The sequence below is a fragment of the Dysidea avara genome, chromosome 8 (assembly GCF_963678975.1).
Source record: "Dysidea avara chromosome 8, odDysAvar1.4, whole genome shotgun sequence".
Classification (NCBI taxonomy): Eukaryota; Metazoa; Porifera; class Demospongiae; order Dictyoceratida; family Dysideidae; genus Dysidea; species Dysidea avara.
Window position 1 is genome coordinate 21219604 of NC_089279.1, and position 14167 is coordinate 21233770.

Sequence of the window (14167 nt, forward strand, 5' to 3'; positions counted from 1 at the left end):
AAAAGTAGAAATGAAAATGTCCTGCTGTGATCCCCTGAGTTAACAGCCCATGCTGTAATCACTGGATGTAAATGTGGTTTCAAATTACACGTAACGTAATCTACAAGACCTTTTTTGCAGATCCAGTCACAAATAGTCAATAAAATATAATCCAGTCGCTATTACACCTGCAAGTAGGTAAAACAGTCCCAAAGCTTTCGGATATAAATATAGAAGGATAAGCACTACCACATAGCCAAATTTACTACTTAAGTTAATGGAGAGTCCAGCAGTGTCTGGAGCCCTAGACTATGCCTTGCAACCAAGAACGAAGAGAAGCTGAAGTGTTACAATTCTGGTAAAGCTGGTCACCTTGCCAAGAACTGATGATGAAAACAACCAAACTGTAAAAACATTTAATGGTTGTGGCTTTCAAAAGCCAGTGAAATAAAGTTGTGAAGTTAATATTAAAGGTGGCAGCCATGCCAAATATCTAATTGATTGATATTTATGTCATTGTAGCCACTTCTTATCTGTATTCATAACTTTTTTGCATCCAGGCTTTTAATTGCCTCATGACTCATGCATCCTTTTTTGCAATTTGCATAGATGATGTCCTTAATGCATGTTTGCTACATACCAAAGATGAAGGCCTTCTATAACAATGGTGGATCCAGGGTGGGGCATTTGGGGCAAACCCCCCCCCCCCCCCCCCCTCACCCGTGGAGGAGCCAGCCAAGCTTCTGATTAAAACAGTTACTAAAGTTTGTCAGGCCAAAATCAGCTCATCAACTCATGAAAATATGCACATTTTACTACAAATTCACCTGAAACCAAAACGAAAGAAAGTTATGGTTAAACTAACTGTAAGATTGTCATCCAGCACCTTCGTCGGTATTAAGCGCCTCTAAAATAATTATCGTGTTGCTGTTGTTTAAGACATTCAGAGCCTTTTAAGACGTCACAACCATCTGAAAAGGCCAAAATGGCAAAATTCAACAGTGAGACACTACTAAGACTAGTAAGAGGTGATTATTTGCTGCTTCAAAAATGCAGCACTGAACTAGGAAATCTGGCTCTCCCCAACCACCTACAACTTACCCTGTTTGTGCCCCTCCCCTTTCCAGCTCCTGGATCCGCCCCTGTACAAATCGTATGGATGTGTAGTATTAAATTGCAAAAAGCTGATTTCACCCCTTATGGGTTGTACAGTGATGCTAGGACTATTGTATAGTGAGGCTCACAATTAGTATCTCTTAACCGTTCATTAGGGATGCACTGGCATACTATCAGGAATAATAATAATAATAATAGGTATAATATGGACATCATGCTGGTATAATAGTAGTAGTATCTTATTATGTATGCCAGTTGTGCTGTAAATGCTCACTTAGTAATATTCTATTGTGACATTAAGCTATACACTATCTTTGGCTGCAGTAAATTATAAGGTTAACCAGGTGATTCCAAGATTCCAAAAAGCATTTGTGTCAGTTCAATCAGTACATGTATGGTTGTCTGGACAATAACTCATACAGTACCTGTAAATTCCTTGATTGATGGTTTCATTGCGAAGCATGACCATGCAAATAATAAGTTTTAAAACCTTCAACAACAGTATTTTCATAATCAAATAATATTCCAGTGTTCATACATAAGCCTAAATGTTAGTACTTCAGCTACTCCTAGTGTTTGTACTAATGCTAATATGTCTACATGGGCCTAAATGTAAAAGTTATAATTATCTTATATATGGCTAAACTGTACTAAAATTTTTTTCCGGATATAAGATTCTCCAATACCCATTTCTTCTAAATCATTCTCACTGAAAGTAGTTAGTACTTCTCCATCAATTTCATTGTCTTCAAACAGTTTAACATGCTTTTCAGGAATCTTCTTCATCTTTAGCCAGTTGCACAAATCAACTGAAGTCATGCTTCTGGCTTTTCCACTTGGTCCCATTGCTGATGATGCAACTATGACAGGACTACCTGAGGAAAACAACAAAATTTGGAGTGGCAATGTCATTGACTTCTTTCGCTTACTGTTGGCTACAAAATTAATAAATAATAATTATGTTGTAACACTTCACAATGTTGGATCCAGAAAAGGGAGATTCAATTTTGAGGCCTGCATGGCAGCTAGCTAACCTATAGCCTATACATAGTTTAGCTAGATATAATAGTATGTGCTATTTATAGATTTTCATATAATTTTTGACTCCAGCACTTAGCCCTCTGTTTCTCTTAACTACATTTTAACTGAAGCTAACTACTTTAAAATCTGTTTTAACAACACTGTTTTTATTACAGGGATTACTACTCTGAAGCTTTCATACTTGACTCAATGTCATGGTGTATCCAGGTCTTCTCTGTGTCACTACAACTTTCATCTCTTTCACCATACTGCAATGTAAAGCTGTTAGTTCTGTCAATCTGGCTTGTCTTCTTAATATGCGGTAAACCCTCCCAAAGATTCTCAATTATTTCTGACCATCTCTCAGTGGATGGTGGTTGTGAAAGTAACTGTTGAACTGTTGCTGAAACTTTCAACTTTAGTCTACAGCAATTATATCATAAACATACAATAAAACACTGAAATAGAAACTGGTGCATATTATATCTGAAACAAGTATATTATGTGACTTTATTTGGAAAACCGATCCAAATTGCACATCAGTAGTTTTTTACATTATAATTAATTTTTGTGAAAGGTAGTGAGCACATGTATGAAATTAATGCCAGATGCATCAGTTTATTACCTTTCAGAGCATTTTCAGCACTTGTAGGTGGTTGTACAGTTTCCTGCCAACTAAGATAGAAAATCTGACAGGTTGGATGAGCAAAGTAGTATTATAGGGGTGGAGGGTGGGGGGTGTGAGGCAGGCGACAGATAGACTTCAAAATGTAAGGTAACATAATTAATAAATTTGGACACGAGGTTACAGGGCGGTACTGTCTCCTCATTGGCTGATATATGTAGTAGAATCAACACAGAACACATTGACAAACTGTAACAGACCATCCATGAGTGCATTACTGATGTAGTCAGGTCCTTACCAAGGACAGAAATCGCCATTTGAGCTGGCCACACCACCCAGAAAGATTGCAAAACCAGCCTTGAGTAATTTGAATAATGTTGAGGCTTAGAACCAATAGTATGGTAGTGTAGCTACCCAGTATGGATGATAGTTTGATCATGCTTGATGTGCAATTTGAATCGGTCTGGTGCAAATGTAATCTAATTAATTATATCTAATAACATACAACAGTACTTGCTAGTAAGGATCATGAAGGTTTATAGTTAGAAATACTTACATAGCTAGCAAATCTTCTTCTAACTGAATTGGCTGATTTGTTTTTTCAACTATTTAATGCCTTCAAACAACCTCAACCATGGTTAATGTTTAAATGCCTTAGATGACCAAGTAGAATGAAAAATTAAGTAATACTTCAGACCCCTGTGGTCTGAAGTCTAAGTTATTTAGACCATTTATGTAGTTGTAGTACCTTAACACTGTTGACAGCTGCTTGTAACAGAGAAATGTAGCATTCATTAGTAGAAACAAACCATTACTCCACCCATTACGGGTTCAAAATTAATTTTCAGGTGGCAATGTGTTGCCAACGCTACCAGTGCAGGTGCGCGTAATAAACATGAAAGGTGTCTAAGTAAACATGAAAGAGTCTAAGTAAACATGAAAAGGGTCTGAGTAACTTAGACACCTCCAAAATCTGCCAAATCCACCACAAAAAGGGTCTTAAAAATTTTAAGGGATCAAAGAAAGAAAAAGTAGTAAAACAAGGAAATAGCTAAAAAGTAGTGAAAGAAGAGAGGTTATCTATACCTGCAGATATACTAATGGACATTTAATCCCTAATTTAGTCATGGTTTTAGGGATTAAATGTCCATTAGTATATCTGCAGGTATAGACAACCTCTCTTGTTTCACTATTTTTAGCTATTTCCTTGTTTCACTATTGCTTTTCCCTAAATCCAACTTTTTTTTTGTTCTACTTGTTAGTTTACTTTAAAAAAACCCCAATAATTATGACTACTGAACCCACGTATACTACATTAAAAGAAAGAATGGCATCAGGCTGGCATGCCATAAAATTAAATTTGCGTCTGAACATGCGCCCATCACTGAAAAGTTAAGAAGTTAAGTGGCCATTATGCTTCATACTCAGCTATGTTCCATGGAATATACAGCATTACAAATGAAGAACAGTACAAAAAACATCTCTACAATCAATCCAGTCATTAAGGAAAATATGGGCAATAAGTTAGTAGTCAACACAGCCACAGGGAGCCGTATCGTGCTCAAATTGACACTTTGCATTGTCAACAAAAAGAACTGGCCGTGGGACACAAAGGAGAACAAAAGGAAATCCATGATGCGTGTATTGTACGTACTGTGGATGGCAAAAAGGCGCGCATGTCTTCAGACGAAGCAACGTTGAATGGTGAAGAAATCAAGCCTGTAGTCTTATCCATTGTCGAGTTAAGCTTGGCTGGAGGCATCATTTAATTAGTCACAGTGCTCCTTCAATATCTGAACACTTGGTTATCCGAACGGTGGAAATGACTGCTCTGTTAGGGTATTTTGTCTCAGATGTATGTTCTGTTAGAGTATTTGAATAGGGCTCTGTATATAAATTAATGCATGGGGTTTGATTATCCGAACTTTTAAATTTTTAAAATTGTTTGAACATGTTTTGGTCCCAAGGGGGTCAGATAATCAAGGGAGCACTGTAGTAATTATATAATAAGTTAGTTAGTCAGTCAGTCAGCATAAAATTCTGTTTAATTGAAATTTAAAATTTCATACAAATTTGTTGGAAGGGTTTAGGGTTGCTCTGAAGAAGTCTATGGGTTTGGCTCTGCCTAACCAATACTGCCAAGTTGTTAATAAAGAAATGGTGAAGCTGGTTTTTGTGTGATACTGCTAAGCAAGAAAGTACAAGCCACCATTATCCCTAATATACAGTACTACTGTACTGTTTGGACCAGAGGCACAATATGTGACTGAGCCTGCGAAAACAGGGCATGTGGGCACAAACTACAGTCCGTCACACTATAGGTTATATCTTAGTACTGGAACAGAATGTTTGCATTCTGTAACTTGCATCATAAAGCCAATTAAATGCCTACTAAGAGTGGAAAATTGCATTGCCATTGCATAATGGCATAAAAAGGTATGAGTAATGGAATTGTGAAAAAGTAGGCAAAAATCATGTGCCCAAATGCCCTGTTTTTGCAGGCTTGGTCACATATTTCATTTCATGTTGTATGGACTTGCCATTATGGATAGTGGATGGGGATAGCCAACTACTTGTAGAGTTCATCAAATTTGATATTGGTGAATTATCTATCCATTATTATATGGCTTTTGCTGAGATAGTCACATAATTGTATTAGATTTGCCCTTGACAAAAATGTTTACCGTTGTTTTTTTGCCACTGTTAGACAAATAACAATGGGATAAAGGAATAATTATCATGCCATCATGATCAAGTGGACATATGAATTATACAGATATTTAGCTGATTGGTAGCTAGTATATTTCTATAAATTATATATGTCTTCAAACATTTACAAGTAAATATTGACTTCAGAAGTTTAATGAAAGGAATTTGCTTTCATTTTCCATTTGCTGCAAACGCAGCTGATCCCAAGTGCCTAATTCACATATGCATAGCAAATCACCAAGGCAACAAATTCTATTCAGCTACTGCAAAGCAAGTATTATTGCAAAATGACAAAAGTTAAATAGAAATGGTGACAAATTCAATTCTAACTTGTGCTGCTTAAAGTAGTACTGTATACTTCTAGATATCATGAAGGTTGCTTTATTTGCCAAAAGTATCACCCAATAAAACCAGTCTCTCTTTTCCTTTAGGATTGGTTTATATAGGCATAAATCAAGACCATGGTTTAGGTACTGCAAATGGCAGATAACTGTGATGTTACTATGGTTTTTAGACATGGATATTGGTGGACAACTCCTTCGTGAGAAAGCTAAAGCCAGTAAATGTAAGCTAGGAGCTGAATTCCCTGCACCAAGACTTCAGAAAAAATCATTAGCTTGCATTCTGGGCAAGTGCCTAAATGAGACCTACAGATCTGGTAACAAATTTACATTGTAAAGTTTATATATTTGTGAGATACACAATGGTACTATGTTTTGATACACATAAATTGATGTCTGCAAATTCACATACACAAAATGTAGTTATATAAAAATTATAACACATAATCACTGACCTTCGAAGAGCCATTCGAAAATGAACATAATGATGTATCATAATCGTCTTTGGAATTAAGTCAATTAGCCTGTGAATCTCATCCTTAGGATCATATAAACCCCAATCTTTTTCAAGACAAACTACAAATGATTTTACTATAGCATTAAAAGCTATGTAACCCTGAGAATGATTTAACAACTTTTCAAATTCTTCAAGATGCTTAAGAAGCTGATTTGATTGTTTAACTACAGAGGTAAATACATAAGGTGTTGATACAACTGTTTGAAACTTACAGTAGCATTGTGGGATGTTTTCAAGAGTTTCTACATCATTTGGGTCCAAGTGTACCCGTAAAGAAAGAGGCAATGATGCAAAATCATACAAACCACAGTGTATCCACTCAACAAATAACTTCAAGCAATTAAACAATCTTCGCATTGTAATACTCTTAAGGAGCTCTAGTTGCTTATCATTTATACTAGAAAGAATAACAGATTACAAAGCACAAGGCAACAATAAACAACTACCTTTTGATACCTATCTTCATAAATACTTGCTCATCAGTTTTGTAAAAATCTTTTAAATATTGACCGAGCTCTGTAAATGGTGCAAGGTCCCAACCTTGCAATTTATACTACATGTATGCCACAAAACACAAAGGTAAACAGCTGCATTTATTACTTTCATCATAACAACCTGAATTAGATATCCCATTACAATTCTCAAGCCATCAGTTATTTCACTAATGGCATAGTAAGTAGAATTCTGGAAGTGTAATTCTAATTTCTTTACCAATTTAGGCTCAAGTGGTTGCTGTGTATAATACAGTACATGATGATACATTATGAACATCACTTGCTTAAACTAATTCCTCATACCTTATACATAATTGGTAGTTCTTGAGATATAGCAGACAAATCAACATGACATTCTAAGCTAAAGATAAACATAACGTGCAAACATTATCCTAGCAATGAATTGAGATACATCATATAATTATTAAATTTTGTAATACACAGATTTCATTACACAGGTTTCTTGCTGGTACAAGGTTTATTGGGTCTGTAGGAGAAGCAGCTATTATGATTAAAATCTTGGTGCAATTTTGTTGTATGTACACCCTGCAACAGCCATTTAAATTTTAAAACACAGTCGCATACAACTATAAAACAAAATATGAAATAATCTATACTAGGTATACCCGCACAAAATGTGCGTGATACTAAGACAATTGTGTGCTATCGTGTGAATTTGAACATTACTAATGATCAAGGAGTAATCACATCATTACATACCAACAAAGTCATGATTACACATAGCTACTGATGTGCACGCATAATTTTTTCAATTGTGTGTGGCACTAACATCTAGCTATAATGTTGCTGGCTTCATGAACAAAGAGTGACTGATGTAATAGTTTTTATAATGTAGGTTGGCCTTGTTCACTGGAATTTTTGTGCATCTGTGCAGTACTCATGCAGGTCCCATTACAACCATGCACATACATAAAATTAGTTTTGAGCGGCAGACAAATACCACAATTGGGATGTACTCTACTTCATTTGGATGATGTTGCATGAACTAACAAAAAGTGCCTGAGTGTGGTAGGAGGATCAGTTTACCAATAGTTGATGCATTACCACAATGAGCTATATTCTAATTCAACTTGCATTTGTCACATATAGTGGCATATATTCAGATAGATTGCATGTGCTGTCAATTAGAGTAACTGAATTGGAGTTCTATTTCTACATCCCAGTCATGGTGTTGTTGTTTACTTAATACATGATAAAGTGTGTATGCAAGTATGGGTATTCAAGTTAATCAGCTGTACTGAGCAAGAAGGTCAACACCAGCATGTGTACTTGGATAGAGAAGAGTTGTATTTTATTTGCTTTCAGAAAAAAGGTATCAGCATAGCCTTGGTGAATCCTTTATATGAAGAGTGGTTGCTCAATAGAGCTGCATCCAGGAAGATATTTCTGGCGAGAGACTGTCCAGAATGGACATCTGATTCCCTGACCTGTTTGTCTTCCTGTTGCACAGTCGCAGTAGCTATACTTCGTCTAGCGCACAGCGGGATAGCGACAAGAAGACAAGCAGGTCAGGGACGCCTAAATGGAAAATTACCAGCACAACACTGCAAGGGAGAAGGAAACAGTCAATAAAGGAGAGTTTCGTAGTAGGTGTGGCAAGTCTACGAGCAATCATTATTTCTATCAGGCTACTTAACAGAGACTAAACAAGGAAGATTTGCCGGAAATACACACTCTGCACCCTGCTACGCTGTCCACTACAAGGATAGACATCCTAAGGCCTATCCCACTGTGCGCTAGACGAAGTATAGCTACTGCGACTGTGTGACAAGAGACAAGCAGGTCAGGGACTATAGACAGATGTCCATTCTGGACAGTATCTCGCCAGAAATATCTTCCTGGATGCAGCTCTATTGAGCAACCACTCTTCATATAAAGGATTCACCAAGGCTATGCTGATACCTTATTTCTGAAAGCAAATAAAATACAACTCTTCTCTATCCAAGTACACATGCTGGTGTTGACCTTCTTGCTCAGTACAGCTGATTAACTTGAATACCCATACTTGCATACACACTTTATCATGTATTAAGTAAAAAACAACACCATGACTGGGATGTAGAAATGGAACTCCAATTCAGTTACTCTAATTGACAACACATGCAATCTATCTGAATATATACCACTATATGTGACAAATGCAAGTTGAATTAGAATATAGCTCATTGTGGTAATGCATCAACTATTGGTAAACTGATCCTCCTACCACACTCAGGCACTTTATGTTAGTTCAAGTAACATCATCCAAACAAAGTAGAGTACATCCCAATTGTGGTATTTGTCTGCCGCTCAAAACTAATTTTATGTATGTGCATGGTTGTAATGGGACCTACATGAGTACTGCACAGATACGCAGAAATTCCAGTGAACAAGGCCAACCTACATTATAAAAACTATTACATCAGTCACTCTTTGTTCATGAAGCCAGCAACATTATAGCTAGATGTTAGTGCCACACACAATTGAAGAAATTATGTGTGCACATCAGTAGCTATGTGTAATCATGACTTTGTTGGTATGTAATGATGTGATTACTCCTTGATCATTAGTAATGTTCAAATCCACACGATAGCACACAATTGTCTTAGTATCATGCACATTTTGTGCGGGTACACCTTTATTAGTTTAGTCACAACAATGACAAGGTGAATAAAAAAAGGCTAGGTCTATAGAAGTAACACCTATACGTAAGTCTCAGCTGTATTTGCACTTGTGTAGTTAATCTTTGTGTAATTATTTAGTTTTGTAATTGTTTAGTTTTTGTACTTAACTATGTTTTGTGTAAATACATTACTTCACTATGTAAATGCTACTGGCTCAACAAAACCTCAACATCAAAATAAGTCTTGGTTGTGAGAGTTCCTCAACTCAGTTTTAATCTTGTGTTATTAATCCATGCAAAACAGCCATGCTGCAAAAGGATGCAGCCTTCAAAAGCCTAGGTGAAAAAGTTGAGGTAACAGCCAACTGCAGTGATGTTAATAGCAATAAATGTTAGTAATGCATTATAAAATTAAATGGTATTAACATCATTGCAGCCATTTCTACCTTTCCTTTCACAATTTTCATTAAAGCCCACACAGATTAGCTTAGCATGAATCAGTTGTTTAGCTGTTTTTGCATGGATTTCACTTCTTTTTGTGTTTAAGATACGTACCCCATAGCACTGGCTTTGCTTGTTTTTATCCAATTTTGTCCAGATACAATGATGTCTATATTGTATTATAATCATGCAGTACAGTAGTACTGTATATTAGTGATCATGAAGAATTCCAGCCAAAAACATCTCTCTAAAACCACCCTCAATTTTCCTTCATGACAGCTTGGTTCTAGGCTCAGCCAAGCCCAGATCAACCCCAAACCCTTTGTCACTTTATCCCAAGATGTTCCTTTAGTATGTACATTATGTGCATCATGTTTGTCCTCCTTTGCATTCCAGTTCTTTTTGCTGACAATGCAAGATGTTGAGTAGTGATAGTGTGATCCAGCTTCACTGGGCTGTGTTGATTATTGTGCTTATCGCCCGTATTTTCCATAGCAACTGGATTGATTGCAGAGATGCATCTCATACTGTCTTCATTTGTAATGCTATGTAATGGGTGGAGCACAGCTGAAAACAAAGCGTAATGGTCACCTCTCTTTCCGTTACATTACTGATTGTTGGGGTACATGATTTGTTTACTTTTACGGAATTCCTGGCGCTATTCTTCATTTTAATGCTGTATGTGCTTGTTCTATTGTCATAATTATGTTATAAAAAAGTAAACAAACAAGTAGAAGGAAAAATTAGGAATTTTAAGTTAATTTAGGGATCAAAGAAAAAAAAATTGTGAAACAAGGGAATAGCTAAAAGTGGTGAAACAAAGAAGGTTGCTTATGCCTGCAGATCTACTAGTGGAGATTTAATCCCTAGTCATGGTTGCAGACTGAAGTTAGGGATTTAAGGTCCACTAGTATATCTACAGGTATTGGCAACCTTCCTATTTCACCGTTATATATTTCTTGTTTCACTACATTTTCTTGATCCCCATATTATTAATCCTTCTTCCTGTAGTATCTTATAGCAGACTTTATCTGACTATGTTTTAAAGGTGCACATTTTAAAGGACTTCCATTAGAACATACACATGATATCCTAGATTCTCCATTGGTAGATCTATGATATTTATAACCTTTTACTAAAATTCTCATTTATAAGGTAGAAGTTAATCAGCTGATAGCAGCGGTTCAGTGGTGAAGAGTTTGGGAAATGGGTATGGAAGTCCCTGGTTCAAATCCTGTGGACAGTTTATTTTTGACATTCATGCCCTTCTATTTCTTGGTGACTGTTCTATCAGAGTATTTTGACATCGCAATTTTACACCAAATTGATTTTCTCTTTTTAACTCTATAGATGTCACAGTTATTCGTTTTAAACTGCATAAGATTTGAGCTATGATGGTTAACCTATGCACAGACAGATTTTCACCACAAGCATGATTTACCCTGTAGGAGTGACAAGATATTAATCTTTTATTAACGTAAATAACTAACCATAACTCTGTGAACATCAATCAGATCTGCACCAAACTTGGTACACTGTATGTGAATAGTCCTTGAATTAAGTCAAATTTCAAGGCAATCAAGCTATGTGTTTGAATGGTTTTCATAAAGTGTGCAAAAGAGAGATAAATTTAAGCTCTCCAAAACGAAGAAAAATTGAGCACTTGTATCTCATTAATGGATAAGATAATCTTGCTCCAATTTGTTGTGTGGAATGCTGCTGAAGATGGAGGGATTTGCAGTGTAAAAATCATTCCATTTGGACAAGGGAGCATGGAGCTATGTATGAGTGAAAATTGCAATTTCTTTTTTCCTGCCAATATACCCAAGGTGTGGCGCACTGGTTTTCTTGGCCACAAGACACACTATCATGTGTCTTGAACCTGGGTATGTCTTCTAACATGGATTTAAACTATGGATATCGCACCTAACACACGGGGCTACAACTCCTGAGCTACTACTAGAACGTTAGTTCCTCATTTATAATATCAACAAATTAATTAGCCTTAAGCAAATCTCACCTATTTCCCTCAACTGGTGAGTAGTTTTTGAATCGAAATACATTTCTTACCAAGCTAGATGGCAATATTTGTAATTTTCCTACAATAAAGCGTGTCACAATATCTTGCTCCAACTGATCAAAGTCAAACAACTGATTAAGTTCTGCTTTATTAAATAAGCAGTGATGATGAACAAGCTTCATAAAATCAACCTCATTAGGTGGAGGAATGCAGTTATGTGAAGTAACTTCTGTGGGATGTAGTTTTGGAGGATTGAGTGGAAGGTACTTTTCATATAAAGATTCTGCATGATCCAACACACCTTGTAAGAAAGCATTGTGATTTTCAATCTGTAAGGTATAAAAGATTAGGATTACCAGTGTATAGAATGTGTAAACAATTGCAGCATGCAATATAATTTTGGCACCAGATACATATGCATGCTCCAAATGTTAATTACTTGCAAGTGAAATATGGCTTTTTTACCCATCACATGGCCTAACTTATGAGTTACACAGAGTGTATTGCATTTTACACAGAGTGTATTGCATTTAACTATTTAGTCTGTCTTTAGTATTCATGGTGCAAATTACAAGCTTGTAACAATATGAACACCAGATACTCAGTAACTCCTATTTTAACTTCAGTTGCTTTTTCGGTAGTTGTAACAAGTTACATACTGGGATGTATCGCATAGTTACTTCAAAAGTAATATTTTACATGAATAGTCACAAAAGGTACTAGTTGACAAAATGTAGCTTATTATCCTACTTTTCCAACTCTGTTTATGTGTGTGTGTGTGTGTTTTATTATATCAATACTTACAATATCTGTTACAACTATATACAGCCAATCATTTCCAGTGTCTTCATCTTCATGGCTGACTAATCGAATTAATGGAGTGTTCTCAGTAATTCTGTGCACATCAGTGGCCTTTAAAGCCAACTGGCAGGTTGCATGAGAAACAACTCCTCCATTTTCAGCCAAATAATCATTGTAGTTCACTAACCAAAACAAAATGTTAAATATAGAGTAAAACTAATCACTATAGCAATGATACCTACAGATGAGTGTTAAAATGCACTATATGTTCAACCAATAAGTTATTTACTAGCAGACAGGGCTGCCCAGAGGGGGGGGGGGGGGGGGGGGGAACTAGGGCATTTTTCCCCAGGTTCCAGCCTGAAAGGGGTCCCAGATGGGTCCCATCAAGGGCCCTGGCTATGCAGTTTCACTGAAACTGAATTTAATATGAATACCACAAACCATAAGCAGTGGAAACAGGAGGCCAGAAGAGCCATGGGACCCACTTTTACTGGCTGTACAAAGCTTGAAAGAAACGATCGAGATACTCTAATAGAGCAGTCAATCACTCTAATAGAACAGTCACTTATATATTTTGTTTAATTACTGTCAGTAGTTGCTTCAGTAACCCTATAAAATTGTCTAATATACTCTCTCAGAGCTTCTAAACTGTGAAAAAGTTTCCTGTGGACAAGCTCCCAGACCCCCATGAATGCCATTAATACTTCAACTTCTACTGTATAAATTTTATTACCAAAGTTGGCCCCCCACTCTTTGGCCTACTCCACTGCCTCTGCTAGAAATATGATAACATTTATAACACAAATACACGAAAAAATTTGGAATTTTCAACTAGAGTAGGGACCATAGCACATCGATAAAAAGTACTGAAACAAGTTGAAGTAGTCCATGATATTAAATCACTGTAAAACAATAAGAAGTGTTATATCCCTACTGTGCTCAAGATACCATAATGGAAATGCACGGTAGGGATATAACACTTCTTATTGTTTTACCGTGATTTAATGTCATGGACTACTCCAACTTGTTTCGGTACTTTTTATTGATGTGCTATGGTCCCTACTCTAGTTGAAAATTCCAAATTTTTTTGTGTACTTGTTTGTTAACTTTTTTTGTAAACAATTTTATTATGACTGGTGAACCCATGCATACCGCATCTGAAATGGGCACCGCGCCCCAGCTATATCAATTATCGTCTGAAAAGTGAAGTATCCATTACGCTTCGTTGTCAGCTATGTTCAACTCGTTACACAGCAATATGAATCAAGAACTTTTCCGGAAAAACCTCTACAATCTACACATACCAAAAGAAATGGTCCAATTTTATTAATTATCTTCTGAAAAGTGAAGTATCCATTACGCTTCGCTGTCGGCTATGTTCAACCCATTACACAGCAATACGAATCAAGAACTGCTTGAAAAGCACCTTTGCAATCAAAATAGCCACTATGAAAAATATGGACGATTTCCGTTTCGAA

At 36.4% G+C, this 14167-nt stretch overlaps 1 protein-coding gene across 1 annotated transcript in view; it reads right to left on the reverse strand.

Annotated features, from left to right (window-relative positions):
• Positions 1-1572: 1572 nt before the first annotated feature.
• The window catches only part of LOC136264649 (uncharacterized), a 222858-nt gene continuing 210263 nt past the window's right edge, over positions 1573-14167 (reverse strand). The window contains exons 80-88 of the mRNA XM_066059426.1: positions 12690-12868; positions 11886-12214; positions 7105-7162; positions 6923-7039; positions 6754-6860; positions 6520-6704; positions 6246-6471; positions 2318-2538; positions 1573-1970 (exon numbers count right to left, since the gene is read on the reverse strand). Coding sequence (XP_065915498.1) covers positions 1726-1970; positions 2318-2538; positions 6246-6471; positions 6520-6704; positions 6754-6860; positions 6923-7039; positions 7105-7162; positions 11886-12214; positions 12690-12868 — 1667 coding nt within the window. The 3' untranslated portion in view covers positions 1573-1725. The remainder of the gene's footprint in view (positions 1971-2317; positions 2539-6245; positions 6472-6519; positions 6705-6753; positions 6861-6922; positions 7040-7104; positions 7163-11885; positions 12215-12689; positions 12869-14167) is intronic.